At 46.5% G+C, this 27,636-nt stretch overlaps 1 protein-coding gene across 5 annotated transcripts; it reads left to right on the forward strand.

Moving 5' to 3' along the window:
- Positions 1-29: 29 nt before the first annotated feature.
- LOC120828193 (myocardin-related transcription factor A) lies at positions 30-27,636 on the forward strand. Of its 5 annotated transcripts, XM_040191602.2 has the most exons (20): positions 30-169; positions 2,506-2,681; positions 11,637-11,702; positions 15,580-15,635; positions 15,979-16,054; positions 16,147-16,308; positions 18,375-18,541; positions 18,758-18,859; positions 19,395-19,457; positions 19,546-19,730; positions 19,845-20,037; positions 20,375-20,630; positions 20,740-20,888; positions 21,300-22,265; positions 22,445-22,642; positions 22,872-22,970; positions 23,661-23,792; positions 23,916-23,999; positions 24,265-24,313; positions 24,583-27,636. In XM_040191602.2, exons 1-20 carry the CDS (start codon positions 120-122, stop codon positions 25,134-25,136), a joined length of 3,783 nt encoding a protein of 1,260 aa, XP_040047536.2. In that variant the 5' UTR covers positions 30-119; the 3' UTR covers positions 25,137-27,636. The 5 variants fall into 5 exon arrangements, with proteins under 5 accessions (XP_040047536.2, XP_077940827.1, XP_040047537.2 ...); XM_040191603.2 differs by lacking the exons at positions 30-169; positions 2,506-2,681 and adding an exon at positions 8,069-8,550; XM_040191604.2 differs by lacking the exons at positions 30-169; positions 2,506-2,681 and adding an exon at positions 11,322-11,530.

The following is a 27,636-nucleotide window of genomic DNA, read 5'->3' on the forward strand; positions in this document are numbered from 1 at the left end:
AAGTGTCACGAACAGGCAGCCCAAAACCACCTCGAGAAAAGGTCCGCTCGGTCGGTCGCTTTCACCTCACACGTTCCGCGGCGCGAGGGCCCCGCGCGCCTGGGAGAAGCCTGTGACGAATGCTGCGAGGCGACGCCGGAGGTCCTGCGACGTCTCTCTCCAAACCACTGTGAGCGACATCTTAAAGTTGTATTTCCTGTAACGTACGTTGGTCCGTATAACTGCAGCGCGTGCTGCGTAACGCCGGAGCTTCGCGCGTGGAGCCGTGACTGTCACGTCCTTGTTGACGGCCGCTGGTCCTCATTTTGACGTTATTAACATTTCCTTGTGGTGTATTTCTTATCTGGAAGACTATCTGTATTATTATTATTATTATTGATGGGTTGAGTCTGGGCGTGTTTACCGTTCTTTGTTAATGGGGTTAGTCCCAAACCCAAATTTTCTCAATGTCTCCCTTTTAAAAATATCCACACACTTATAACTCAGCTATTCTACAACAGGGATAACTTTTATTTGGGAATGTTATTTTAGGGGTCAAGTTCAAGAGACTAACTCACCGGAGCTTCCTGTCTTTGTGCGCGTGAGGAAACTCTCTTCTTTCCCCCTCCTCAAACCGAGGAAGTGGCTCATTCTATTTCAGCCGCTCTGTCCAGCTTGGTACTTTCCTCATGGAGGCCAGTGGCCTTTCTGGACCTTAAAGCTTGAGGTCTGTTCCCCAAGTCTCAACTTCATGTCCTCAAAGTGCTCCTCCATTGTCGGAGGACCTCCTGCCCGACCCTCAGCTTACCTCAGCTCATCGTGAGACTTTCGTCTCCGTCTCTGGCTGGTTGCTGACGGCCGGCTTTCTCTTCCCGAATCTGACCGGCGAGCTTCAGTTTTCAGTCTGCCCTCTTCTTTCTGTAGACTGTCAAACGCTCCACCGACTCCCAACGGGGCTCGTGTGTAACCGTCCACAGCGACACGTTCCTCGTCGCAGGCCGCTGCTCGGCCACTTTGAAGCTTCTACCGGACCTGGTTCTCCATCCACCTGCTTCCTGCCCGCTCGCTCCAGGACTGATGGATTCTTTAGTTTAAGTCGATCACGTTACCATGGGGAGTGCATCACGATAAACCTTTAAACACACTACTTTATAGAGTATAAAGGTAGGCGATGGTTCAACAGGAAATAAAAATCAAAGAAACACAGGTACGTAAATCATCAGCTTCCTGTCAAACAGAATACAAGTTGAGATATTTTTCCTCTTTACTCATAAACACAATGAACTGTACAAATCCAGTAAACATTTGAGGGGTTTCGCTCTCTGGTTTAGGAGAATCTGCGTCGCTGCTGACAAAGCTGTGGAAACGGGTCCAGCTTTAATGTTTGAGTCGCCTGAACCGAATGAAGAGCGTGCACTCAATACATTGTTTACATTCCACCATAAACACGCTGGGATATTCTGGAGCTACATTAAGCCGTTGAAATGAGTCACAGCGCTGCTTGTGGTGGAATGAAAATAACAGCTGCACAGGTTATTATTCTTCTCTTTCTTCTTTGGTTCATTAGCAACATTTAGAAGCAGATTTCCTCGTTAAAGAACTGAGACGAGCTCTCAGGTCAAATCCAAACCTTTTACTGCAGGTCGGAAAGTTGGCAAAGTATAAAAAAAGGTAAACGCACCAGGACTATACAGCCGTCTGTATATATGAGCCTTGCTCTAATTTAAGTGCAAAATTCTTTCGTTTTTACAGGACCGTTGTTTCATTAACTGATTTTCGGTTCATCTCTAGTTCAGGTCATTTCAGATCGGAAGCCTTTCCTTTGAGAATGAGAACGACATTTTTACAAAAAAACAGGGAACATTCTTTTTCGCATTAATAGTTGTTCTTTCCCGCTCGCACAAGAGTGACGGCTACAGCGGATGATATTGAGTAAGAACTGAACTTTATTGGAGTTTTTCATAAGATATAGAGATGTCATGTGTTCTATTTTAGTTCAGTTTCAGTAACAGACAAACTGTAATTGATAGTATTTATTCCTATTATGATTATGTTATTGTGGTAAAATGATTGTGGTGTGAATTTGATTTGATTTGAAATTCTAATAAAAAGAACAAACAAAATACACACATAGCGTTTTGCCACTAAAGAAGAGAGGGATCGATCTTAATATGTATGTAGTGACCAACTCACAAGCTGTTAGTAAATTATAGTGGCTTGTATGCAGGCATTAACTGGGCTGAGGAATATCACATAGAGTATTGATGGACTTTGAAAGTGTCCATTACACATTACAGACGAGATGTGTGTATTCAGTCATCAGGGTTTACCTTCCCTCCACAGACGCTGATTATGTAATGTGTTGCATATTGTCAAAGCAGGGTGTCCAGCACCTTCTGTTATGTCTTTACTGTCAACATTTTATCTATATATATATATATATATATGTACATATGAGAGTGATGGGGGATGCAGTGGGAGAGCGTGTGCATTAAGCGAGGCCTCATCCATATCTTTGCCTCCCAGGTCTGTCTGCCAGCCTCACTCTGAATCCCCAGTAACCATGGAGACCGAGTTTCGAGACGTACTGAATGCAGGGGCCTTCATCCCCAGCCCCCAGAGTGAAGCTGTGGCCAATGAGCTGCAAGAGTTGTCCCTGCAGCCTGCCTCCAATCCGCTGCAAGTCAGAGAGAGGAAGGACGGTGGGTGTTTTCTTCTTTTTTTACACCCCTCATGGAACGGCCTTCGAAGGGCATGAAGTGCACAAGCATCGTGACGTTACTCAGACAGACGAGCAGGAGGCCCGTGGTCCCGTTGGGTTTAGTTTGAACATGATTTGAGGGCCGTAGAGTTTACATTTCAAAGACACACTAGATCTCCTTTGCGATTACCTCATTACAAACAGCAAGCGCCGTCTTCCCAGTGAACTCAGGCGCGAGCTTGCTTATGCAGACTCGTAAACCAGAGGAAAGTGACACGCACGCACTGCATTCCAGCGCACTTCTTCAGATGACGGCTAAACAACAAAGTCCACCTAAACTTGAGCTGCACACATTAAATACACAAAATATTATTTTAAAGGAATGCCACACAAAATGATACTCCAGCTGTATAGTCTGCAGAGGTCAAAGGGACCCTGTGGAGTTTTAGTGTTTTTTCTAGCAACCTTCATACTATACATCTTGTTTTAAAAAAAAATAACTTTCACTTCTATTCCGTAAAACTGGAAGAAGGAAATAGGTTTCTGTAACATATCTGTTGTGGTGAGTACAAATCTGATTGGATGCTGATTACAAAGTGCATATTCGTGTTTTCCTGTATTTATACAGATATACTGAGATTGCTGCACAATTACGAGTAAAATGATAATCAGCATTATTTTGATCAATATTGACATCACGACTACTTTTCACTATAATTTATGGAATCTTTGTATTGCACTCCAGAGCAGTGTTCACATTCACTTTGATATTGTGCTGCTAATGAACAAATCAAAATGTGAATTAGCTTGAAGTGGTTCTTCACCTGACTTCAGGTCATTTTGGTTTCCCACGTATTAAGCCAGACCACTAATGTGCAGGATTTTTCTACTCTGGATTGGAGCAGCAGCATTCAGCAAACTTGTCACATGAGTCACGTGACATCTCCCAGAAGGGAAGCCAAAAAGTCTCCATCGACTCCTGGTGGTTGGCTGATAGCTTAGGAAGTGCAGCTTTTCATTTTAAACATGAATCAGTCTACACGGATGGAGAGTGTATGTTAATGACGTGTGTCAATGTAACGTGTGCGCTATTTGCACATTTGTCCGGCGTGATCGCTGTAACGCATGGAGAACTCGATATGGTTACTTAAATAAATCACAATAAAAAGACAAAGGGTTTACACTTAAAGGTTTTTAAGTGTAAACCCCTTTCCAGTGAAGGGACAAAGAAAAGGATTGTATCTTTGTTCTTTTCTTCTGTTCCTCACAAGGTCAAAGCACAGGGATTTTCCGTTTTGTGTACAAGAAGTGCGATATGAATATAATATCAAGTGAACGGCAGACGCAGTAATCCGATACATCGTTGCGCCACGGCTTCACCAGTAAGTCAGTTTGAGAGGGCGGCCACATCTCCACCTTCCGGCCGGTGCAAGTGCTACAAGCAGCCGTGCTCTTTGTAACACGAACTCCTGTGAACAAAAGGTTCACGAGCTGATCACCATCTGGTCCCAGGTTGTGTTTAAAACCCTGTGATTCTGCACTGAATAACTCTTACGTATGTGTCAATGTGGCTCTTTGAGTGTGTGTGTGTGTGTGTGTGTGTGTGAAACCCAAGCCCCACCGGGCACCGGTGAAGAGCTTCTGGATTTAGCGATGAGGCCAGCTGGTCCTGCTATTTAGACCAGTTGGAGAAAGTACAGAGGTTAAGAGCAAAGAGAGATGTAATATCAGAGGAGGGTTGGTTGAAGTGAGAAACGGTATCGGAGCAACAGGTTCCTACGTGAGTGTAAGGAGGCTCTGTGTGCACTCAGCAACTTAAAGGAGAAGTCAGTAGGATTCAAGGGGATTTATTTCATATTAAGGTCTTTCTCAAGGAGCCCACCCTCTTGCACCGCCATGGAAGCTGCTGAAGAAACCTTCAGCAGCTTCCAGAGCTTCTCAAGATTCCTTTTGCCAGCCAAAGGCCACAGTGCTTCTCTGACAGGCTTGAAAAGAGTGACGTGAGCAGAGAGGCTTCAGTGCAATGCAGTTTGCAACCTCACCACTAGATGCCTCTGAATCCCGTCGAGATAGAGATAGAGATAGAATACTCTGAGGGGTTTGGACCCAGGGTGCAATTTTGTGGCACCAGATTAGAAGAAATGCTTCAACTATACGACGTTAAATGCACCTACAGAGCTGTTGAATACACTAATTCAGTTTCATATTTTATGTACAGGCCTGAATCACAAATGTATCTCATAGGGTTTTACAATCTGTACGACACACAGCACCTCACACGGGAACCGGAAAACAGGGAGAACCCTCAGGGAGAACCACAGAGGACGGATCCCTTCTCTTAGGGTGGACAGATGGACACATGTCATGTGTACAGACGGAATAACAGAGCAACAAGGCAGTGCAGTAAAGAACCTTGTTTTTCATTTCGCCCACAAGCACAGTGCGACGGACCTGACTGACAGGGGTTTGATTGACTTGTGGATCAATAGTTAATAACTACATCTTCATTTTGAGTCTTAATTAAAGTGGATGTTGGGGAATGGAGTGCGTTGGACGATGGGTATAATGTGACTATCATTAAGTCAGCAGCAAAGGAAAAACACCACTAACTGAATACAATTGTGGTACACAAACACACAAAGAAGGAGGAGACCTGCGTCTTTATGCGGAGAGCAACATTTTGATTATGGGAGAGTGCACAACAGTAACTCAAAACCACACGTGGGGGAGGGAGGGGGGAGGAGGGGGGAGAGGGTTCATTTGACACTTGTTTACAGCTTTGTCTTGTTTTAGGAAGGGCACAGGTGATGAAACCCAAGACGAGGCTGATATGTGGCAATACATTCCTGTGGTGAATATGAAAATAACATTTAGCCTTGGTTAGGTTATAAAAGATTGAAATAAACTACATGAAGGCTTTATTTGTTCGCTCGCTTTATAACACACGATGAAGCTCATTTAGAAAAGTTAATTTAAAAAAAGTTAAAGTTAATATAAAAACATTCTTTTGAATCCTTAATAAACCTTCCAAACTGCTTCTCAACAACAAGCAGATATTATCTACGGGCTTAAAATAAAATGTGTCTCAAAGCAGGTGCAACTATTCCTGCGTCTTCTCGCAGCCTTTCTCTCATTTCCCGTACTACAGAAACGGGGCCGGCGAGGCTCTTTCTCGGCTTTTTAATGAGCACGCTCACTAACGGCAGCTGCTTTTGGCAGTGACCTTTGACCCCTGATCTGATCGTTTCCTCTCAGTGACATAACGGGGGAATCCTTTTAATAGTTCCGTGGGCGACCTCTCCGGAGATGACAGCGAGACGCGGATGAACGCGTAGCCAGAATGTCTGTGGGCTGCAGAGGTCGAGCAGGACGCACTCCTGAATACAAACTGCCTTTAACTTTCATTTTCAGATATCTCAAATAGAATCGCGTCGAATCGCCACGTGAGCCGTGCGGCTTGATGGCGGAAATGTCGGCGTGTTGGCAGCCATTCAACAACTTTGCTCCAGACTAAAATATGTTGAGGGGACTGATTTGAACATTCATTTTATTGCCTACGCTTTCATTGAAAGTATTATGTTTTTAGCTACGGACGTCCGTACTATTCTTGTCTCTTTTGGAAACCAGAAGTGACACAACCAAACAATGACACATTTTGAGGCAACTTCAACTAAACTCCCATGAACCAAAAACTGCCTATGAAACCTATGAGACTAGACACACTCTGATAACTCTCAGACTAGAAATAGGATCATATTTTACAAAATGAACATCGTGCTCTATCAAAGAGGACTTTAAACTAGTGCCGAGACCATAAACTTAAGTGTACTTTGGAGTTGGACGTAGTAATTTCCCCGTGGACTTTAGCTAAATAGAAAAATACTTCCTTCATCTTCTCGGCACCTCAGTATCCATACCTCCGTACATCCATACAAACCGCTGCTTTGAGCGGGATGGAGCTCCGTGTGGGAGAGAGAGAGAGAGAGAGAGAGATATTTACAGTCCACATGCAGCCATGAGCGCAATGAAGGCTTTTACCTCAGCATCTATGACTCGTATGAGCTCACTCTCTACAGGGACTGAGTCGAAACAAATCTCTGAAATACTCGTCACGTTACATAAATGATACGGAGTTGAACACACACGTGTAGATCCACAGAAACACACACACACACACGTGTAGATCCACAGAAACACACACACGGGGCAAAGCGGGATAATCACGCCCGTGTGTTGGTCGGGGCCTAATTGGAAGTAACGGCGGCTCAGAGCCCCGATTCGTCTTCGCCTCTCTTGTCAGACTGAGAGTTTTTTTTTTGCCAAATCTCACATCCAAACTACCTCTGTCATCCCAGACGGGCCTTTGTGCCTACAATCACTGCTTTGCTTTTCAGGCACTGCCCCTTCTGCATAATTTGCTCCATCACCATAATGTGATAACGATCGGCACCGTCGGTTTATTGTAATGCTAAGTGCCAGCTGAGAAGGGAGCGCTTCGTTTTTCACCTTCAACGGGCTTCACTTTCGACTCTCTAATGTCATGTCACACTATCTGATAGTCACCTGGGACAGAGCCTCAATAACAAAACTGTTTTGGCGAGCAGGCGGGTAGAGGAGAGGCTGACAGGGAGAGATTAAGGCATGCAGGCAGGTCACACGCCGCATGGATCAGCTGGTAGTTTGGTCATGTATGCAGAGGTGCATTGACGTGTTTTCTGTTTCTGATCGTCCGGCTCCCATCAACACAATTTCATGTGTTTTTAGAAAGCTTCGGACGAGAGAAAGACATTTTAGGGCTATTTTCGAAGAAAAGAAAACACGCTGCTGATTTTGGATACTGAGTCTGCTGCACCCAATGTTCTTTTCATGAGTGTCACGCACACAAGAGTGGGATTTAAAGCAGTTCTGCTTCCACCGTCTGTAATGCTCCTTGTTGTTGTTGATTCCGGAGCCCCTCAAACGCGGTTAGCAGGAAGCAAAACACAAAAGTCAGGCAGGTGGGCCGAAAGACAAACCAGCCAGTAGAAATTAAGACACAAAGCAGGGATGCAGGAGTGGAAGCAGGTGCTGCGGTGGGCGTGTAATGATTTTAGGCCTGAATGCGCGATGCCAGAGAGGTGCTCACGCAGGTGCACCTCATCTACCCGCGCTGAGCTCAGATCACAAGTGCTAAGTGAGAGGAATTTGGCGAGGATGAAAGGGGCTCCGCTCCAAACATGTGCTCATGTGTATTTGTGTGTGTGTGTGTGTGTGTGTGTGTGTGTGTGTGCCTGTCTCTGTCCGTCAGCGGCTGAGTGCTGCAGCAGCTGGGACGCACTGCTTGATCACGGAGTCATCGACATTTGACACACGCGTCTTCCTCAGTCCCGTCGCTGCAGCAAACACAGCAGAAGCTCTTCTGAAGCTGTGCAGTGCAGCTGATGCAGTAGCTTTGTGTGTAATCATATATATATTAGACTTACTTTTTTTTTTTTTTTCAAGACCACAACACATTGAAGGAAGGCTTTGTTGTAGAGGACACTAATCCGATCAAGGCGCTTTTTTCAAAACTATTTTGGAGGAGAAAAACTCCTGCAAAACCCCTTTTTTTCATTATACGTTTCTTTGCTTTTAAGACTATTCCTTCATAGCAGCTTTACAACCGTCGGGAGGATTACGACACCCAGATCCAGCCGCTGCCCACTTCCTGCTTCTGGTTTCCTTTGCCCCCGAGAGTCGCTTTCTTTCCCGTTTGATTGCCATGCTGGAGCACCTGCGCGGTGTCCGCATCGACCCCGCCCCTCTCAGGCCTCCGCCAATCAGCCGGGACATGGACGAGAGGGCCCTGCGGTTCGAGTTAGAGCGCCAGGCCTGTCAGAGTCTCAGGCAAGGTGTGGTACCTGCTGTGTGTGTGTGTGTGTGTGTGTGTGTGTGTGCGGTGCTTCCATGAAGGCAAACCTCCACGTGCGTAGCTCGATAGGGGGATACTTGCAGTTTACCGTCTATGAAAAAACAAACATATTACAGATGTGTGTGTGGGGGCCTTCCCCTGAGGTTTTATTCTCTGGGTGTCGGGTTTAAGCGGATGTAATACTCCTCGGTTACAGCCTGAGAACAACCTGTTGACTGTAGCGAGGAAACGTCCATTCAGGAAAGGAGAAACCTGTGCGAAGTAAAAGAGGCCGTCGAAAGTGTAATGACATGGAATGAGCCAACGTTATTACAAGTGTCCTTAAGCTCCTCTGAACGCTCTCTCCTCCTCTTTTACTGTTTGCAAGTTTTGCAAAGTCCTTTTAATTCGGCTGGCCGTGCACAGGGATCGGTTTCCAGGCGGTTACAACATGGACACAAATAGAAAACAGAGTGCGAGGGCGAGAGAGGACAACAGGTTAGAGGTAAAAAAACAGAGGGCACAACAACCCGGAGGTGGTGTTTTAATGTATGAAGACCAGTTGACAGAAGCACAAGAAGAGGAAGTACAAGTACAACAAATCTTACAGGGGTCAGAAGAGATTCAACAGTCAATAGAAATGTGCTTAAAGCTTTCTTTAAACATGACACTGGTAGTTGTAGGAGGCTGCAATCGGATGTCTCATTAATAGACAATACATTTGTTTCTTTCGAGCAATGCGGCTGGAGATCATTTCGGAGAATTCTCACTTGAGATCTCGCAAAAAAACACTGAGCATTGTTTATTCACAGTCCAGTTTCTCTCCCACAGGGTGTTCGGCACCAGGCCCTGGTCTTGTCTGCGTCGGCTTGTTGTTGGGTGAGGGTGCACCGTGCAGCTCCCCGCCATGTGGTGGCATTTGAGCAGCGAGCGCACTCTCCTAGAATAGATTCTGTATCAGCACATCGCATCACTGGCCCGTCACCTCCTGGCACAAATCATCTGCCTCCAAAACCAGTGTTTTAGCGCGTGCGCCGGTTGGGGCTCGCTTCACACCCACACTATGCGGCCGTTGAGCCGAGGCATCAAGACGTGGCGTGTTTATTTCTTCCCGTTGGTCTCGTTAGCCCGGCCTTGGTCGCCCACAGGAACCAGTCAAATCTTGAGAAACATGCATCCGCGGCTGCTGAAGGGCGCACACGGGGGGAACGTCTGCACGTCCTACATGCAACGAGCCACAGTGACACAGACTACTTTGCATAGAACCACACGGAGCTTTTTTTCTGCTGAGTATAAAAAAAACGTTGAATGTCGACGAGCTGTGTGCAGTCGAGATAACAGAAAAAGAAGAACAAGAGGAGCCGATGCATTAGGAAGATTAGCACGCTCTTGTTGCAGTTGTTTGAGCGTGGGAGATTTAAGGGGAATTAATGACGAGCGGGCAGAAAAAAACCCAACCCAAAAACGTTTGATGTTTGAGATTGTTCACGTCTATTCGTGTCGGATGGAAAGAGGAGGGAAGTTTATTTGACTTTCAAGTGAAAGACTTTTTCTAGACAAAACAATATTCCAATATTAGTATCGGTTTAATTGTTCTAACTTCGCAATTTTATCGTCGCAAGTTATCTCGTTACCACATGCTCGTCACCTATATTTGTCGTTTGGCCGCAGCTAAAAAAGGCCCCTTTGCAGCTCAACAAATAATCGTACCCTGCACACAACAAAAACGCCGCTTATGAGTAGAGACCCAAACAGCGCTCAAAGGGGAGCCAAAACAGGACCTGCTAAGGTTGTTCCAAACCGCTGATTATATCTTAAAAAGATTACATTACTAATAGTAATATGTCGGTGTTTTATATGACGTCTTATAAAGGTGGAGTTCATATTTCCTCCGAGTTGTACTTGTATATAGTCTCATAAAATAGCTACTACAGTCATTTGCTAAGTGCCCTGAGATTGTCCTTTTCGATGCATTTCCTGTCGTAATGCAGTATTAGTTTGCAGGTTTTAATGGACTTTAACCTGACTGCTGATCAAGTGACCCCCCGTGTTGTAGGAACGCTGTGCCGAGGAAAGTTGAGCTACAGTTTGAATGTCATCGGCGGGGATTGGCTTCACCCCAGAAGTGACAGCAGTAACTTTTTACTTTATGGATTTGTCCTTTCGCATCAGCTCTGATCGGACAGAACGATGCAGCTATTTTGTGTATGTTCCCGACAAAAGACTTCACACGGAAGTGTGCATTTTTTAGGAAATCTATAGATCTGGCGAGTAATGAAAATATATCAACAGCATGCAGCATACACTGCGGGCAAGGTGACGTGTTCAAAGAACTTATTATCTTACTACCGGCAGATGCCTCAACACTGAACTCAACAGCTCAGTCGCAGCTCTGCGCTTTGTTACAGCGGTTCAGGATGTGAGCTAAAAGAGGCCTCTACACCGAAAATGTTTACAGGTGTCTTTTGTTTTTATTACTTTAAAGCTTGCTCCTCAAACCTGAATGCTTCTCCTAAAAGTGCAAATGCTAGTTAGCTGGAGGAGTTTAAACTTACGTGTGAATGAGATGTGACGGATGCAGCGGTGTGTGTGTGTGTGTGTGTGTGTGTGTGTGTGTGTGTGTGTGTGTGTGTGTGTGTGTGTGTGTGTGTGTGTGTGTGTGTGTGTGTGTGTGTGTGTGCCATTTAATCAAATACGGAACAGGAAGCTGCTGGTGTGTCTGCGCTGTGGTTTCTTAGTGTGTTCATCTTTGTGCGTGCCCCTTTTCACAGTAGTGTGTCGCATAAGCAAAGGTTATCTTCTCACACACGACCACAGATTAGTAATTCTGCTCATCAGCAGGGAACGGTGGATGAAAACCTGTAGAGAGCAATATGTATCACTTCCTTTCATAGCAGATAGCTTTCTTCATTGTTTGGTGGACTTGCACCGAGGTTGTGAGTGATGTTCGTGCCTCTGAGGCTCTGTGGTCGGGAGCTGAGGTAGAGATGATACGTACGTCGGTTCAGCCTCGCTCTCATGTCGCTCATCGTGCGCTGACTGACTCGTGTTTCTTGTGCTTCTTGTCTCTGTCTCTCTGGCGCTCAGTTCTCCAGCTGAAGCTGCAGCAGAGGAGGTCGAGGGAAGAGTTGGTCAACCAGGGGATCATGCCACGTGAGTACATGAAGCGCTCTACAGAACAAACAGTCGTTTTGGCCATTTTCCATTTTTATTTGTTCACCACGTCGGCCTTTTATGATCATTTAATCATCAACTTTTTTTTTTTTTTTTTTTTATTGTCCAAAATGACAATACGTTGCAGCCCTTTAACATTTCATATTACAGCTATCAGCTGAGGGATCTGTATCTGTATCATAAAGATGATTGTGTTTCACTGCGCGTGAGAATCGGCCGTGTCTCCAGCCTCTGCACACACGGCAGATGACTGAAGTGATTTGGATTGTGGTCAGGACGATGGCAGCAACAGCAGTTTCATTCTTTAAAAAAAAAAAGGTGAATCAAGGTCGTACTTCAAGCGCCATCAAGAACATCTGTTTGCCGCTTTCTGTCTGATGGAGAGATTTCCGCTTACACCAGCAATCTCCAACCGTCTGGTTGCTTTGGACTATTACTGCTTATTAGATTCTTTTCTTTGACATCCATTCAACCGAAATTGCTGCTTCAGTGGTAAGAATGCCGTCATTATCATCAAATACCCCGATATATATTCATTCCAATGATAACAGTTATCAGGAACATACATTTTGAGCATAACCAAAGGGGCCTGCTAGTTTTTAATCCCTTTTAGTTTCAAGCACACCAGCGCAGCCTTTTTTTGAAAATATAAAAATCATCTACCGATGATATCTAGTTCATGTCACGTAGCCTCGTGCGTTCTGTCAAAGGAAGTGTGTAGCGCTCTGCTTGTATTTCCCATTCATGTGCATCCACCGGGCTGCTGCAGTCGACAAACAAACAAACAAACACGCACACTAATTCCTTTTCACTATATGAGCCAACAGCACATTAAGTAGTTGTTATCTTTGTGGACAGACAGCATTAATAATGAGCTCAGGCCTCATCTGGTGGAGAGCTGCTCTAAAATAGAGAGATGCCGTAAACAATGAGGGAACGCGCGGCGCTGTCGAGTGGGACGCGCGTCTGTGAGCAGCGAGCATGGGTGGGTGTGAGAGACGGAGAGCGAGGGACACACTGTGAGAGGAGCAGACAGCCCTTGTCCGTCTTCACTCGTGTTTCACTTTGTAGAAACCGACGGGGACGCGGATCCAAAAGGTTTTCTTCACGTGGTTCTCGTCCAATTAGCCTCCCTGTTCCCTAACCGAGGGCTTATTGCTTGACGAGGTGCTTGAATTGTCTCCTGTCACGTCCAGGGGCGTTACAGCATGTCCCAGCATGCCCTGCAGAGGTTCGCATGTTGTTGCTTGTTGTGTCGTCGGTGACCACAGGCTGGAATGTTTAGCAACGGTCGCAGTTTTTTATCCGACGACAACAGGCGACCCTCTCGTGACCTTTATCGTCATTGTCCCTGTAGTCTCTCATGGAGACAGAAGGCAGTTAGAAGACATTTTTATAATTACTTTGGGGATTTTGTAATTCTGTAATTCTCATGTGGTGACATGAGGCGGGCACAGGTTGCCACGGTTACCCGAATCGACGATAACAAGGGCGCTCTCAAGGAGTGATAATTGCAGTTCAGCGTGTCAAAAAAGACACATGCTACTGTTAACACGCGAGGATGCTGAACGGTGAGTGTGTGGTGCTGCGTTCACACCATAAGAGTCTTAGACTGTGAGTCATTTTTCTATGCAGGCTGGTGACGTGAAGCTGATCATAACACTTTGTCTCCTTCTTTGTTAAAGGAAACAAAGAGATTTAGATTGGATTTCTATTTTCGTCAATAATATTGCATAATGATATAGTTGGTATGCATCATCTCACCCATGGCGTGGAAAAAGAAGACGTTGACGTGCGGATTTATTCATAGTTTCTTTGGTATTGAAGTCAACTCGTTTTTGTTTTTTGTTTTTTTGCTCTTGATCGATGGTCTCATAAATAACCAATCTCAACGATGAAGGTCATCCTGTGTGCACCCTCTGTCCTCCAGAATGACTCTCGCCGTGCCCCCATTCTGCCTTTCACAATCCCGGTAATGAATAATGTTTGAGGTGTCTGCTTCGTGTAGAGAACTTATTTTCCTTCTATCAGTCGCAGTGTGTGGTACGTGTTCATTTGGCGCTATAACAAGCCGACAGAGTGAAACCCTGTCTAGCACCTTATTTATACACTTCTCAGTGTGTGAAAATGTTTCTTAGCTAAAGCTTTTTTTTTCAAAATATATGTTCACAAGAGCGATAACGAGAGCAGGTGACTGGATTTGCTCTTTCCGATGGAGGAAAGTCACATCCGCGGTCTGTATTTTCACTGGCATCAACAAACTTGACAAGTTTGTGGCTTTTCATGAAATATACACCATGTCACACAGTCGGTGAACGCATGAGGAAAAGCTGGTTGGCAGCGAACTGAACATGAAGAAAGTGCTCGCTGTGCTCGGAGTGTAAAGACCGGGGATGCTGGGTAGTTTGAGCGGGGCGGGAGGAGGCCACGTTGGGGCCACTCATGCTCATAATGGGGCATTTTCTCTCTGACCTCACCCCTCCACTCGCTATCTCCTCCTCTCCTCATTTGCCCTTTGGTCTTTTATTCCATTTTTTTCTTCTTCCAGCTGCCTCTCTTCATTTATCTCCCCTCCCCGTCTTCCCCGCATACGTTTTTCTTTCTGACGCTGCGTCTCCTCCCTATACGTTTCCATCGCTTTCGTCCGCCCGAGGGCTCATTTCGTGCCCGTCCACCCCTCGTTCCCTCCATCCCACCCCTCATTTTTCCCCGTGTAGCGGACTGACAGCCTCCACCCCCCCCTGTTGGTGAGTGAGAGGTCTCGGTGGGTCGATGTCCGGAGGGGGCGCAGTGAGTGTGTACCAGCTGTTTGACAATGCTCAGCGACGTGAACTCAGGCGTGAGCAGGTACCAGCAGTCTCGCCCAGGGCCGCTAATTTAGTCACACTGCCCGTGTGTGTGTGTGTGTGTGTGTGTGTGTGTGTGTGTGTGTGTGTGTGAGAGTGTGCGTACAGTGCTGTGGGAAAGTAAGGGGACAGCGACACATTCGGCTCGAAATCAACTAACCAAGCCAAGATTTGAGGATATGAAGATAACGACAACAACAATCACTTTGATAAATAGCTTTTGTTTTGTGTAAACATGCAGCCCAAGCTCATTCTGCAGTACATCATTTCACACCAACAACCCCAATATCGTCCTTATTCAACATTATCAGCCTCCATTCACCAGGAATAACAAGTGAAACTCTGCATTTGCCTTTAAGCAGATCAAATCTGCAATAGTGTCAATAAAATGCATGTTTCTAAAAGGGACTCCAGCCATTGAACTTAAAAGTTGTGTATTTTTCTTCCCAATAACCCGCTTGGATGATTATTGTTACACGCGAAATAACATCATTTAACAGTCGGAGGTTTCGATTCTTGTTTCAGAAGCAAAATCATAAAGCCTGTACTGTTATGCTGCATTTAACTCCACATTTTGGTGTCATCACCACCCTTTAGGCTTTCCGTCACTAATCCCTGGGTTTTTGCATAATCATTGGCCTGCAGCGAGTCATTTGGGAACGCTGAACAGATTCCATGAGTTTCAGTGCTTTGAAGAAACGGCATCCTGAGGGTCTGTCCCTTTACACCTGTCAGCGGACCACTGGCCAGGCTTTCGTGTGAATATGTGAATCTGTGCAGCAACAGCGGCCATTCCCCACGCTGGCATGGCACTCACAATGTGGTCGAAACCGCTTTGGGCGTAGAAGCAATATCCCTCCCTCACCATCAGCTAACCTATTCAAACTGAACTGCAGCTGAACTGAAGAAGCGGGGAGAGCCGTTGAAAAGCCATTTTTTTGCCTCCCTAATCCCCCCATCTCTCTTTCCTCTCTCTGCTTTCGCTGGGATCTCACTCTTTATTCTTCAAGCGCTGAAAAGTTCCGCTGCCTTCCACGAGCAGAGACGCAGCTTGGAACGAGCTCGGGTGAGTGCGGCACCCTGGAGTTGATCAGTGGCCCCCAAAGGGAACCGCCTGACGCAGTGTGCTGGGAAAGCGTGGAAAGCGTCTCTGGAGTAGCTAAAAAATAGAAAAATAGAAATTTATTAGTGTGCATATTTACAAATGTGGATAAATATATGTACATATATATGTTTATATGTATAAATATATGTATACATAGTGTACATACAGTATATAGCAAGTTATGGATGATTGTAAAAGAGGAAATCTGGGTTTGAAATATGAAATATATGGGAACATTATAATTAGGTAGTACAAACCCAAAAGTTAGCGGTTGTCAGATTATTTTGACTGTGTTTTTCTTCAGACTGAGGACTATCTGAAGAGGAAGATCAGGGCTCGACCAAAGCGATCGGAACTGATCAGGATGCACATCCTGGAGGGTAAGCGCCGCATTCATTCTCCTGTCTGTGACTCCAAAGGCTCCCAACACGACGGCTAAACAAACCATTGCTCCGTCACTGCGCACTTCCAGAGACGTCAGCGGAGCCCTCTCTTCAGGCCACGCAGCTGCAGCTGAAGAGAGCTCGCATTGCCGATGATCTGAACGACAAGATCTCCCACAGGCCGGGCCCCATGGAGCTGATCCACAAAAACATCCTACCTGTTCACTCAAGCATGAAGCGGGTCATCATAGGTGAGCCGGGTCAGGGGTCTAGTACCTCGTGTTTATCAGTAGGACTGGAGGCTGGTTTCAGAATGGTGGTTTGTCATGTTAAAACGCTATGAGCCTTGATATGACTGTGGCTTCACGTTTCCTCTGCCCCCTAGAGGCCATGAAATACACTCAACACACTTTTAGGAAAAATAGGCCCTGCATGTGTGTGGATAAGCGAGGTGGAATTTAAATGTGAAAGTGTAATACATCAACACACCCACACTCCTCACAGGATTTTCCTCCTGGCCGCCCCCCCTTCCAGCTATTGTTCATATAGCGGTTCTACCTCGGTCGTGCCGACACACACACACACACACACACACACACACACACACACACACACACACACACACACACACACACACACACACACACACACACACACACAGACACACGAAACAGATGCCTTGTGATACACACTTGAAATGTAGACAACCAGAGTCGCCATGCTTCAAACAGCCACAGATGTCAAAGCAGGACAGCGTAAATGATGATTGCCATGGCGTCCCTGCTTGACAGACAGGCAAAGAAGACTCTTCCCGCTCTGCTGTCAGCTTCTAAGTGGCCATTACCTGTTCATAATAACTCATTCTCTTTTATTAGGAAGATTACAAACTAATTGAAGAGTTAGGACGCTAAATGAATGCATGTAATTCTAATCAGTTGATATTTGGGGCAAATTGAGAGATGTAATGACTCCAATTTCACTCTTTACCTTAGTCACAGGCAAAATAAAAGAAGCACAGGAGCCGTACCATCACACTTTTATCGTATATCTTCAGTCCAGCGGCGTCAAACTTTGCGAAAGATGAGATCAGAGTCAGAGGGTTCAGCTGCTTGATTGATTTGTGGAGGAAAGAACCCTGAGATTCAATAACGTCCAGCGTCGGGGATTATCCATCGCTGTCACAGCCGCACAATAAACTCAATTGCCTTACCGGCAGTTATTTGGAGGCACGGGGAACACGAGAGTTACACGGGGTTAACATGCGAGGATACAAACATACAAGGCGTGATGCACACACACACACACCGCAGCAGTAAGAAAGCCTTCACATTATTGGATCACAGGGTGTTAAATCAGCCCCATGTTGTCTTTTCATCATCACCTGCTGACTTTAGATTAATGACCAGCAGTGTATTTTATATCGCTGTCTGCTGGATCCCATAAGAGCTCTTGTAATTAAATAGAGCTCATACGCCAGCACAAGGAAAGTCCTAGTCCTGCAGATCTTAATTAGGATTATTCCTGCGCAATGCTCACTCTGGCTAATATGGAGACATCCGTCCTCTAATTACACGTATTTATAGACTGCTTATTTTTTTCCGGTGATTTATATGTTTCATATGATTCGTCTGCTTTTATTGTGAAAGAGAATATCATTAGAAGCACAGACGATTGGCATAAACCGCAGGAACCCTTACATAGTGTATTCATAGGATGAATTGCGCAACCGATCCTTTCAAAATTCTCAGCATACCATCGTTCACTCAGAGAGATGCCATCTTTCACATAAAAGCCGCTGTGATTGAAGTGGCCTGCTGTACTTGGCTGCAGAGTAGGTCAACCTAGACAAGGAAACTATCAAGGACAGAAGAAGCCAGTGAAGATATCATCTAAAAACTGACATTTATGGGTGTGATGTGCAGGCAGCACAAGCATTTAGGTTTTCTCGGCAGCGGCAGCCATCACATGAATGCACTGGTTGACACTTCTGGAGCAGAAATCTGAGAAGAAATGTGTATTTTCCGTCAAATTGTTTAGGCCTCGACTCGCCCATTACTGCGAGTCGAGTCGCCCAATCAGTGATGTGTTTGCTGATGCTTGTAGAGGGATGCTGGTTCTTATGACTTAAGGGATGCTAGCAGGCTGCCAGCTCAGTGGAACAGTGGAGTTAGCTTGAATTGTAGGCAGGAATCCACTCGCTCAACACTGATTTATAGGTAATAAAACCTGGCTGTCGTTGTCGGGATATTTGCCAAGACGGGGAAATTCATTCAGAAGGGGAAAAAAGCTTCCCGTTCCCTCCTTCTCTCCCTCTCAGAGACACGGTTTCCTAAAGCTTCGGGTGATACCTCGTCGTGTGATGAGGACAGCAATTACAGTTTGTCTCCAGAAGGGCCGGGGTACCTGGACTCTCCTCTGGGCCTGCTGCCTTCGCCGTCCCCAGCGGAGACGCTGGCATGCGGCAGCATCCCATCTCCCTCACAGGTGGGGTTCCTCCAGTGACTTACATGTTGAGTGTCATGAATGCAAGATAGTAATACGCATACGTATGATAGCAAACTCTCACGTAGCATGAAGCTTCACGATATATATATATATATATATATATATATATATATATATATCGGCCTGCCTGCTTTATTGGTGGAAGGCCATCAGGAGTTTAGCTCATTTCAAGTGTGTCTCCATCTTATCAATCAGGTGTCTCCTCCTGCTCCGGCTCTCGCACCAATCTCGTTCAATTTGACCGGTGGGACTGCAGCGTCGTCCGCCCAGAGGACGGGAGCGACTTCACAGATGAAGGTAGGTCACATCCGTCCACGAAGCCAGTGAAACAACAAATGTTCAAAAAGTGACCTTTTTAAAGCTTGTGTGTATACAAGGTTTGATGCTTTGATGATCTGGTTTAAAGCTGCTCCTATCCATATTTTATATCATCAGTGGATCAAATTAATGTGTGTAATTGGACACTTAGTAGTGATGAACAGAATACTCTCAATCATCCCGGTCACATTAGCACCACTGACCGTTGTTATTCCGCGTGTAGCTAATTTTTGGGGGGTTTACGGTTTTCCAGCAGCAGGAAACCACACAAAACTCACAAAATCTCACTTTATGCATTCTACTTAACACCAAATAGTAGACAGACACAGATATTTACAAGCTGGTGGAGATATGGGAGGATTTAGCAGCTAGAGAGCCACGATATTTCCCTCAGAAGTTGGTGGAGACCAAAACAGAACTACAGGCAAAATGCATACCAGACATTACATTGGTTGATGTTGTGGAATAGAGGTTTACCGTAGTCACTTGCAACCCCTCTCTTTTTCATTCCCAGCCTAAAACAAACTCTGACCGCTCCGCATCAAGACTGAAGAAACCTAAGGACAACAAGCCAAAGGTCGGTTCAAAGCTGGGAGGAAAACAATGAGTCGTTGGAGCAGCAACACATTGCCCGTTTCTTATACTGTTTATGTGTGGCCTTCTAGATTAAAAAGCTAAAGTACCATCAGTACATCCCCCCTGACCAGAAGGGAGATGTAGAACCTCCTCCCCATCTGGACTCTTCTTATGCCAAAATCCTCCATCAGCAGCAGCTCTTCCTGCAGCTCCAGATCCTCAGTCAGCAGCAGCAGCACTACAACTACCACGCCATCCTGCCTGCGCCCCCCAAGTAAGTGTGTGTGTGTGTGTGTGTGTGTGTGTGGATGGTCAAGCCTGGGGTGGGTTAGAGGGAGGGGGGGGGCTGGTATCTTGTGTAAAGACCCTCTCTTGCTCCCTCCAACAGAGCTCAGACAGATCAGCAGCCATCTTCCTCTTCTTCTTCCTCCTTCAATTCCACGACTTCCTCCTCCCCTCCTCGGCCTGCCGCTGCCTCTTCAAAAGTCCCCTCTAACCACGGCGGACACATCTGCCAGAGTTCTGCTGCTCCACGTGGGACTAAGCCAGTGTCTCTACCTCCAAACCTGGATGAAATGAAGGTCAGCTGCACAGCAACACACAAATCCAAAAGCAAAAATCAGCTTATGATCCATATTTAGTGTCAAGCACAGTGTAGAGCAACAGCTGTCTGCAAGCTGTGAGTCAATAGATTAACTGCTGTTGACGTGTGTAACATTTAGTCCTAGATAGGTGGTCTGTCAACCTAGAGCCGACAAAGAAAGGGGGAGTGATGGATTAGGCTGCCTTATTGTTTGCTCTTTTTTCCTTTTCCTTAGATCCATTTGAGTTTAACTCTGACCGTTACCCTCCTGTCTTTTGCTTTTCCTCGCTCCTGTCCGTCGGTCTTAACTTCTCTGCTAATCCGTCTTCTGTCAGGTGGCGGAGTTGAAATCTGAGCTGAAGCTGCGCAGCTTGCCAGTCTCCGGCACCAAAAACGACCTCATCGAGAGGCTGAGGACCTACCAGGAGCTAAACGGGGGCAGCGACAGCACCTCCTCTCCAACAGCAGGGGGCACCACGGAGCCAGGGGCCGAGGGAGCAGCGAAGCCCTCCAGAAATGCTGCTGCAACCACCAACAACACGTCACAACCACAGCAACAGTTTCAGTGCCTTCAGACATCTTCTCCGACCGGTTCGTCACACAGAAAACATGCCTGTACTTTTAAAGAGGAAGGAGACCTTCTGCCTGATCATCTAGTCAGCCGTGTAGTCATATCTTACCCTCTGGGTTGCTGATGCAGGAAGCAGCGCAGCCGCTCCTCGGCAGCTCACGATGACCTGCGGCGGCACCACGTCCCCCCCGACAGCCTCGCTCACACTCTCCGAACGCTCGCCGGGCGCCACGAGCCCAGAAAGTACCGGCTTCAGCGGCGGCGCCTTGGAGGAAATGGTCAGAGTATTTCGTGGTTGTCGTGGTCGAAGGGTCGTGGGGGGGCATCACAACACACAAAGGGAGAGTGACTTCATTATCCACTACTCCACTATATCTATACATAAGAAATGCTTGTGCTATATTAAAGCGGAGTAAGTATTTGAATAGAAATAATTATACCGTCTCAAAATAGCTCTCTGGTTTATGACTAAATACCTTCAAAACAGATGACATTCCCGTCAGCATCCGCTGCACTAATGCTAATCCAGGGAGGTGAATACGCTGAACACTTTACTTGCTCATGTCAACGTTCTCAGTGTGAACGTGTTTACCAGGAGACAAACCTCAGCATGGCGGTCGTACGTTTAGCTGGTAGAGTTTGGGTTTTTCCTACCGTACGTTTACCTGTTTTCCTCTCTTTTCATCTAGATGAGTGCCCGACTCCCCCAGGCGATCCTCCAGCCATGTTCAGCTGCTCGCCTCACCACCAGCGTTAAGGAGGAGTCGAATGGTTCCGACCAAGCGCCATGTCAATTTTCTTCAAAGCAGGCCTCCCGGGAGAACCGCTGCCTGGTCTCATCAACGGCCGTCACTATGACAACCACAGCTCCGGTGGGGCCCGTGGACAAGGACAGGATGCTGCAGGAGAAAGACAAGCGGATAGCGGAGTTGACCCGGATGCTGAGGCAGAAACAGAGGCTGGTGGAGGTGCTGAGGATGCAGCTGGAGCACGGGAGCCGAGGACGACCAGAGCCGCTGGTTCTTGTGAGGGTTAAACACGAGCCTCCCGACAGACCCGGTGTCCCTCTGTCATTTGGCCAGCAGCCACTCGCCCCCGCGCCATCACCCGCTTCGTGTGAGATGGACGTCGACAAGGTCGCGGTCAAACAGGAAGCCGTTGAGGCAGAGGAAGACGCGTGTGAGACGGCGACGCAATTACCAGAAGTCCCTGGATCACTGCGGCCTTTGGCACAAACTCGCCTCCAAGTCCAGCCAGAGCAGACGAGCGCACAGACAAGCCAACGACACGTTCGCCTGCAGCAAACCTCTGTGCAGCTTTTACTGCAGCAGCAACGCAGCTTTCAGAACGAGCAGAAGGTCAACCAGAGCCCCAGTCACACCCAGGAAAACCTGCAGAAGCTTTCTCAGCAGAGGAAGAAGAAGTCTCACAAACAGCATCTCAAACAACTGCAGCTGCAGCAGCAGCCTCCGCACCTCCACCAGCAGTCACAGCAGCACAACCAGCTGAAGCAACAGATTGTGCTGAAGCAGCAGAAGTCGTTTTTACAGCAGCAGCAGCAGACGAAACAACTGCAGGAAATCCAGATCCAGACAAAGATCCAGCTGAAGCAACAACAAGTGCTAATACAGCAGAAACAGCAGGCGCAGCAGCAGGTCAGGAGGGGGTTTGATAATGAAATTTAAGCCACACAGAAGTGTTTTGCTGTTTAGCACGTGACCTCTTGATCCAGTCAGATTTCAGAATACATACACTTTTTGTAACGCCAAGAAAAAAGTAAAAGTGTAAACAATCACGGATTCTTTTTCTAAAAGTTTTCCTGGTTTTTTGACAGGTGACCCAAGCGTCCTTCAACCCGCAGTCAGACTCAGCACCTTCTTTCCCACTGGACCTCATCAAGAGCCACTCCACCCCGACTCTGGTCACCGACAGCAACGGCAACCACTTCCTGGTTGCACTGACCAGTCACCTCACCGACAACCAACGGACTGATGCGCCTGGGAGCAAAGCAGCCGATCAAAACGCACTGCAGGTACATGACTCTCTCTCTATTTGCAATTGATGTCTTCAGCCTCAGTTGCCTCAGTTTTTCTCACAATCTGCGTGCATGAAGTACGAACAGTACAATCACAGGTTGACTTCTTCTCAAATAAGAACGAAACAAAAACTAAGATTAACCTTATCATGGATCAGAGGTACATTGGGGGATGTTTGAATGCAATTATACAAAGACTAACCGCTCTGTTTCTCTTTTCCAATAGCAACCACGCTCTGTTCCCGCCAGGCTGCCTGACCACATCCCGTTTAATCAAACCAAACACAGTATGCACAAGGGACCTTTAACACAACAGGAGGCAACGGTGAGCTTTAAAGAAAGACATTGATGATCTGAAGTAGCTGAAGAGACAATGTACCACAGGAAAGCATTCAAAAGACGTAAAATATATGTATATCATGGATTGGATTGTCAGATTTCAACACTAATATTGCAGTCAAAAATGATCAATCATAACATGATTGCGATATCTGTAGAATTTGACGAGCTGGCCATTAAAACATTCTGCCACCACTAATGGTCACTCACCAGCACGTGTGAGTCCTTATGGCATCTCTCTTACACATTTCATCATAATGCACGCACACTTTCCAGTCAGGGAAAACGGCGTGAAGATGAATATGAGCGTGTCTTGACACAAGTCCAATGCTGATTATTATTACTGGGCTAATTAGTCCAACGGCATCGTCTGTTACTATGATCCGTGTGTGTGTGTGTGTATGATGTAACAAAAACTCCAACTCATCTCGGCTGATTGAGATGTCCTGTATCTCAAGGCGAGTGCAGGTGTGCTGGAAAATGTCAACATTTGATGGCACACATCGCTGTTGTCAGCAGTCTTCCCCCATATTTGAAGCCTTTTCACCACTCCCTTAATAGAGCTTATGGATGATTCAATTTGGCAGCTGCACGGGTTAGTGAAAGTACTGCAGCCTCTGCGTTCTGCCTCCCTGTGAGGAGGACTTATCTTTCCACTCTTTGTGATGACTTGAAGCGTCAGAGCGGGGGACTTCCGGTGTCTCGGCCTCAGCGGGACGGTGCTCTGTGTTCATCAGCCCCTCCCTGTCTGCGGCCTTTCTTTGAGGACCACCAGGACGCCGTCCCCTCTTCGCCGTCCTCTCCAACTGTAGGTGATCTTCGGATGGTGACTCGTCTCATCCTGTCACATTGTAAAATGGGCCTGAAGCATCTCACCCCTCCTGCTCCCTCTTACCCTGTATGGCCCCCTCTTCATTTCCCTCTCCTCCAGGAGCTGTGTCCCAGTCTAGTTGACTTGTTTAGTCCTCTGTCTGCAGCTTCCAGCGAGACGGCTGCCTCCTCGGCCGATGACAAGGTATGACACACTCATGGTGCCATCGTGCAAGAAATGAATGGAATGTTATTAATCTAAAACACGTGATTTGAAGACCTCGGGGCTGTTTATCAGATTTTGCTAACCTAGTTTAAACTACGTGAGCTGTGCTGCTCTGCGTTTCGGGCCCAATATGTCGCATCGCATCATTTCACGTCAAGTGCTGGAGTCACATAGTAATGTGGGGTTTGAACTTTACACACAGTTTTGAAGGGTAATGTGTTGTCCCCTCTGTGTGTTACCCCAGGATACAGAGCAGGAAGAGGATTTTATTGACATCATTTTGCAGACCGGAGGTAAGATCCAAAAACAATGTCTGTTTTTTGCATAATGACCTTTTTTTTTTACAGTTATCGGGTTGTCCGTGCATCCATCAGGTTTATTACCGCAATAGGAATATCTAATAAATCTACCCGAATGATGATGATGATGATGATGATGATGATGATGATGATGATGATGATGATGATGATTATGATATTATGGACCGTCATGGATGTGAACTGCATATTGACTGGACGGCGGAGGTGGTGACTCTGGTCTAATACTGTGTCTTTCCCTTCAGAAATGTCAACATCTTTCAACCCAACACCAGACCCTTCTCACGACCGTCCAAATCCACCATCCTCTTCCTCTTCTCCTCGCCCCTCCCCATTCCAGCGCATGCTATTCCCCCCAATTCCTTCTTTTTGTGACGCGCCACAGTCGGCTTCCTCGCTGGAGTCTGATCTCCAGACGGACACCGTGAGTGAGAAACAGCACCTCAGTAGGGCTGAGAGTGGACGTCTCGAGGACTTTCTCGAGAGCACCACCGGTAAGCCTCTTTTGGGGGTGGAGCCCGGGGGCTTGTTGACTTTGATTGATGACCTCCACAGTCAAATGCTGTGCACGCCCAGCATCCTGGACCATGTCTTGTCTCCCATGGATACCTTCGACCTCGCAACGGAGGCGGAGCCTGGGTTGGACGGTATGGACTGGTTGGACCTCACCATGGGAGGAGAGAGGGGAGAGGAAGCCTCCATTCTGGCCCCACTGGGCCCCCAAACACCCACTAGTGTCTTTTCCACAGACTTCCTGGACAGCTCCGACCTGCCGATACACTGGGACTCCTGCCTATAGCCGATAGGAGCAGTCCTTAAACAAACACGGCGCTCGGCTTCACTCGCTCACACTGTGACACGTGCACAAGGGAACATTCGTCTTGTCACACACTGCTGTCGTGAATCTTAAAGCACTTCAATTATTTATTTAATTTACGCACTGGTGTGCTGATTTGTGCGCAGACACTTGTTAGGCAGGTCCTATATCTGTTCCAGTTTGTGTCAACACATTAGCGGGACCGCTGTGCATCTTGGACCAGACTAATGATAAGACGCTCTTAACTGAGCCGTGAACCCGTCGCTCAGAAATAAATGAATCTCATTATTCTTAACACCATGATTTCGTGAATGCCAATCAGTTGGACCTTTTATTTAATTAGGAGAAAAAATCGCCTTTGTCGCCTAATCAAGAGTTTACCATTAGAGGCAATAAATGAAGTTCTGAGGAAAGACGATAACTTTCTATCAACATGCGTTTATGAGTTTATAGGATTCACTTTGGTGCTATAATTTTAAAAGATGTGATTCTGGATCTCATGTTTTTTGATTCAAGCATTGTTAAAGTTGCCGCGTCCATGTTTTAAAAATAATGTTGTGCAGGTTACTGCATTTGATGCGTTACTACAATTTGCTTCATATTTACTATTATTGACCCACAGCTTACATACGTACAGCAGGCTGCTGTGAAACCATTCGTTCATTCGTTCATATTGACAACAGCGAAAGTTAAATTCAACATGAGGCACTTGTAGGTAAAAGGAGTAGTGTTTCTGAGCACGACCGCACTGATCGCCTCGTGACGTAAAAACCTTCCCTGCTCCCTTTAAAAAAACACTTTGTATTTTACCACAGTGTGTGGTGTGCCAGGCTCTGCCCTGGTTCTGGTTCTCCCGTCCCTCTCCTCCCTCCTGCGGGGCCAAGCGATTTGGCTCGGGGCTCCGGCAGCGCGGCGCGTGTGCCGACTCAGGGGAAGCGGCTGGTGAGCTCCAGGCCCGGCTGCCGCAATCAAACCCTGCAGTTTCCTCATATCGCCCCCCCCGCCCCACCCCCCTCGCAGTAGAACTTCCCGCCAAGGTCGATATACAGGTCACAAGGTGAACGACACTCACAACCCACAACTTTGTCATTGGCTGATCCCATCTGGACCAGCAGGGAGCGGCGGAGCGTCGGGGGCAAACTCCGTGGCGGAGCAGCTGCCGCCGGGTTGCGCGGCGTCACGTGACGACCAGGCTGGCAACAGAATCCAATCCCATTCGCTGCGTTGTGGACCAAGCTGCCGCTGCAACGGGAGAGCCTGGCAATTCCGAAGGTTCCAGTAACGCTGACCTCACGACAGCCAATCAGGTTGCAGCAAAGGCCACTGCAGCCACTAAATGCTAAAACAAGACTAATGACAATTGCGGTCAAGTATCAGGTAAAGAAACTATAACTTTTTCAGTCAATGGTTTTCGCTCAGCTGCGTTCAGAGCCGGAGTAACGTCATGTCACGTTTGCGTACAAGCGGTGTGTTGAGTAACACCTTTTTGTGGTAACTTTGGACACGTTTGTCTCGGTAGCTGCCGTCGTGTTTCTTTCCCTTTCAATTTGCACTTTTTTTTTTTTTTTTTGCATGTTTACACGCACACTATTAAAGGAAAGGAGAAGTCCTGGAGTTTAATAAATTGTCCGCAAAGGCCTTAATAATGATTTTAAAGTTATTTAGTTGTTGCTCTCAGTGATGATATGTGACAATCCTGTACTGTATCAGTGCCAATATGGGCCTATTTACGTCCTTTTTCTCTTTGAGATATTAGAATGCTCTAATACACAAGTTTAGACACTTAAACTGTTATGAGATGCATTTATTTTGTCTTTATAAAATTCTCTTGCTCTCTGAGGAACACTCTGTTAATACAGCGTTGTGTTTACTGTGACAAATGTCTGTATTGTGAATCCCAAACCTTGGGGAAATACTGCAAAAAGTAACACAAGTTCATTTTGGATTCACTACATCTTTTGAATTAATCATTTTACCCTTTTTTATTCACCAGATACAAACTACCCCATGCTTTAGGTTTTGCTGATTGTCTTTTCAATCGAGCTGGTTAAAGAATAGTCCTGTCTTTAAACAAAACTCAGGTGACTCATTTTTGTCGTTGTTGTTAATCCGTCCCCCTCCTCAAACACGGCATTCATAATGCGCTTTGAAACTGTGAACCTGCGCCTAATAAATTCTTGGGCCGTTGCGCAACAACACTCTTATGAGTTATGTGTGAGAATGAGAATGCAACAACAAATGATGTATTGTTAAGATTGTTATAATATTCAAAATGTTTAGTGCACTATCCAGTATGGAGTTGGGTATCGTTAGCCAAACCTCTGCTAAATACCAGATGTAATTATGTGCGTGATTCACGCATCTCTTATGTGGGATTCTGTTCTTTTGAAGGAATGTAAAGTGCCTTGCATGATGTAGCAAATCCAACTCACTCCAACTTATGTGGTCTTTCAAATAAGAATAAAGTCTATTCACAGCTGTA

The sequence above is a fragment of the Gasterosteus aculeatus genome, chromosome 11, assembly GCF_964276395.1.
Source record: "Gasterosteus aculeatus chromosome 11, fGasAcu3.hap1.1, whole genome shotgun sequence".
Lineage (NCBI taxonomy): Eukaryota > Metazoa > Chordata > Actinopteri > Perciformes > Gasterosteidae > Gasterosteus > Gasterosteus aculeatus.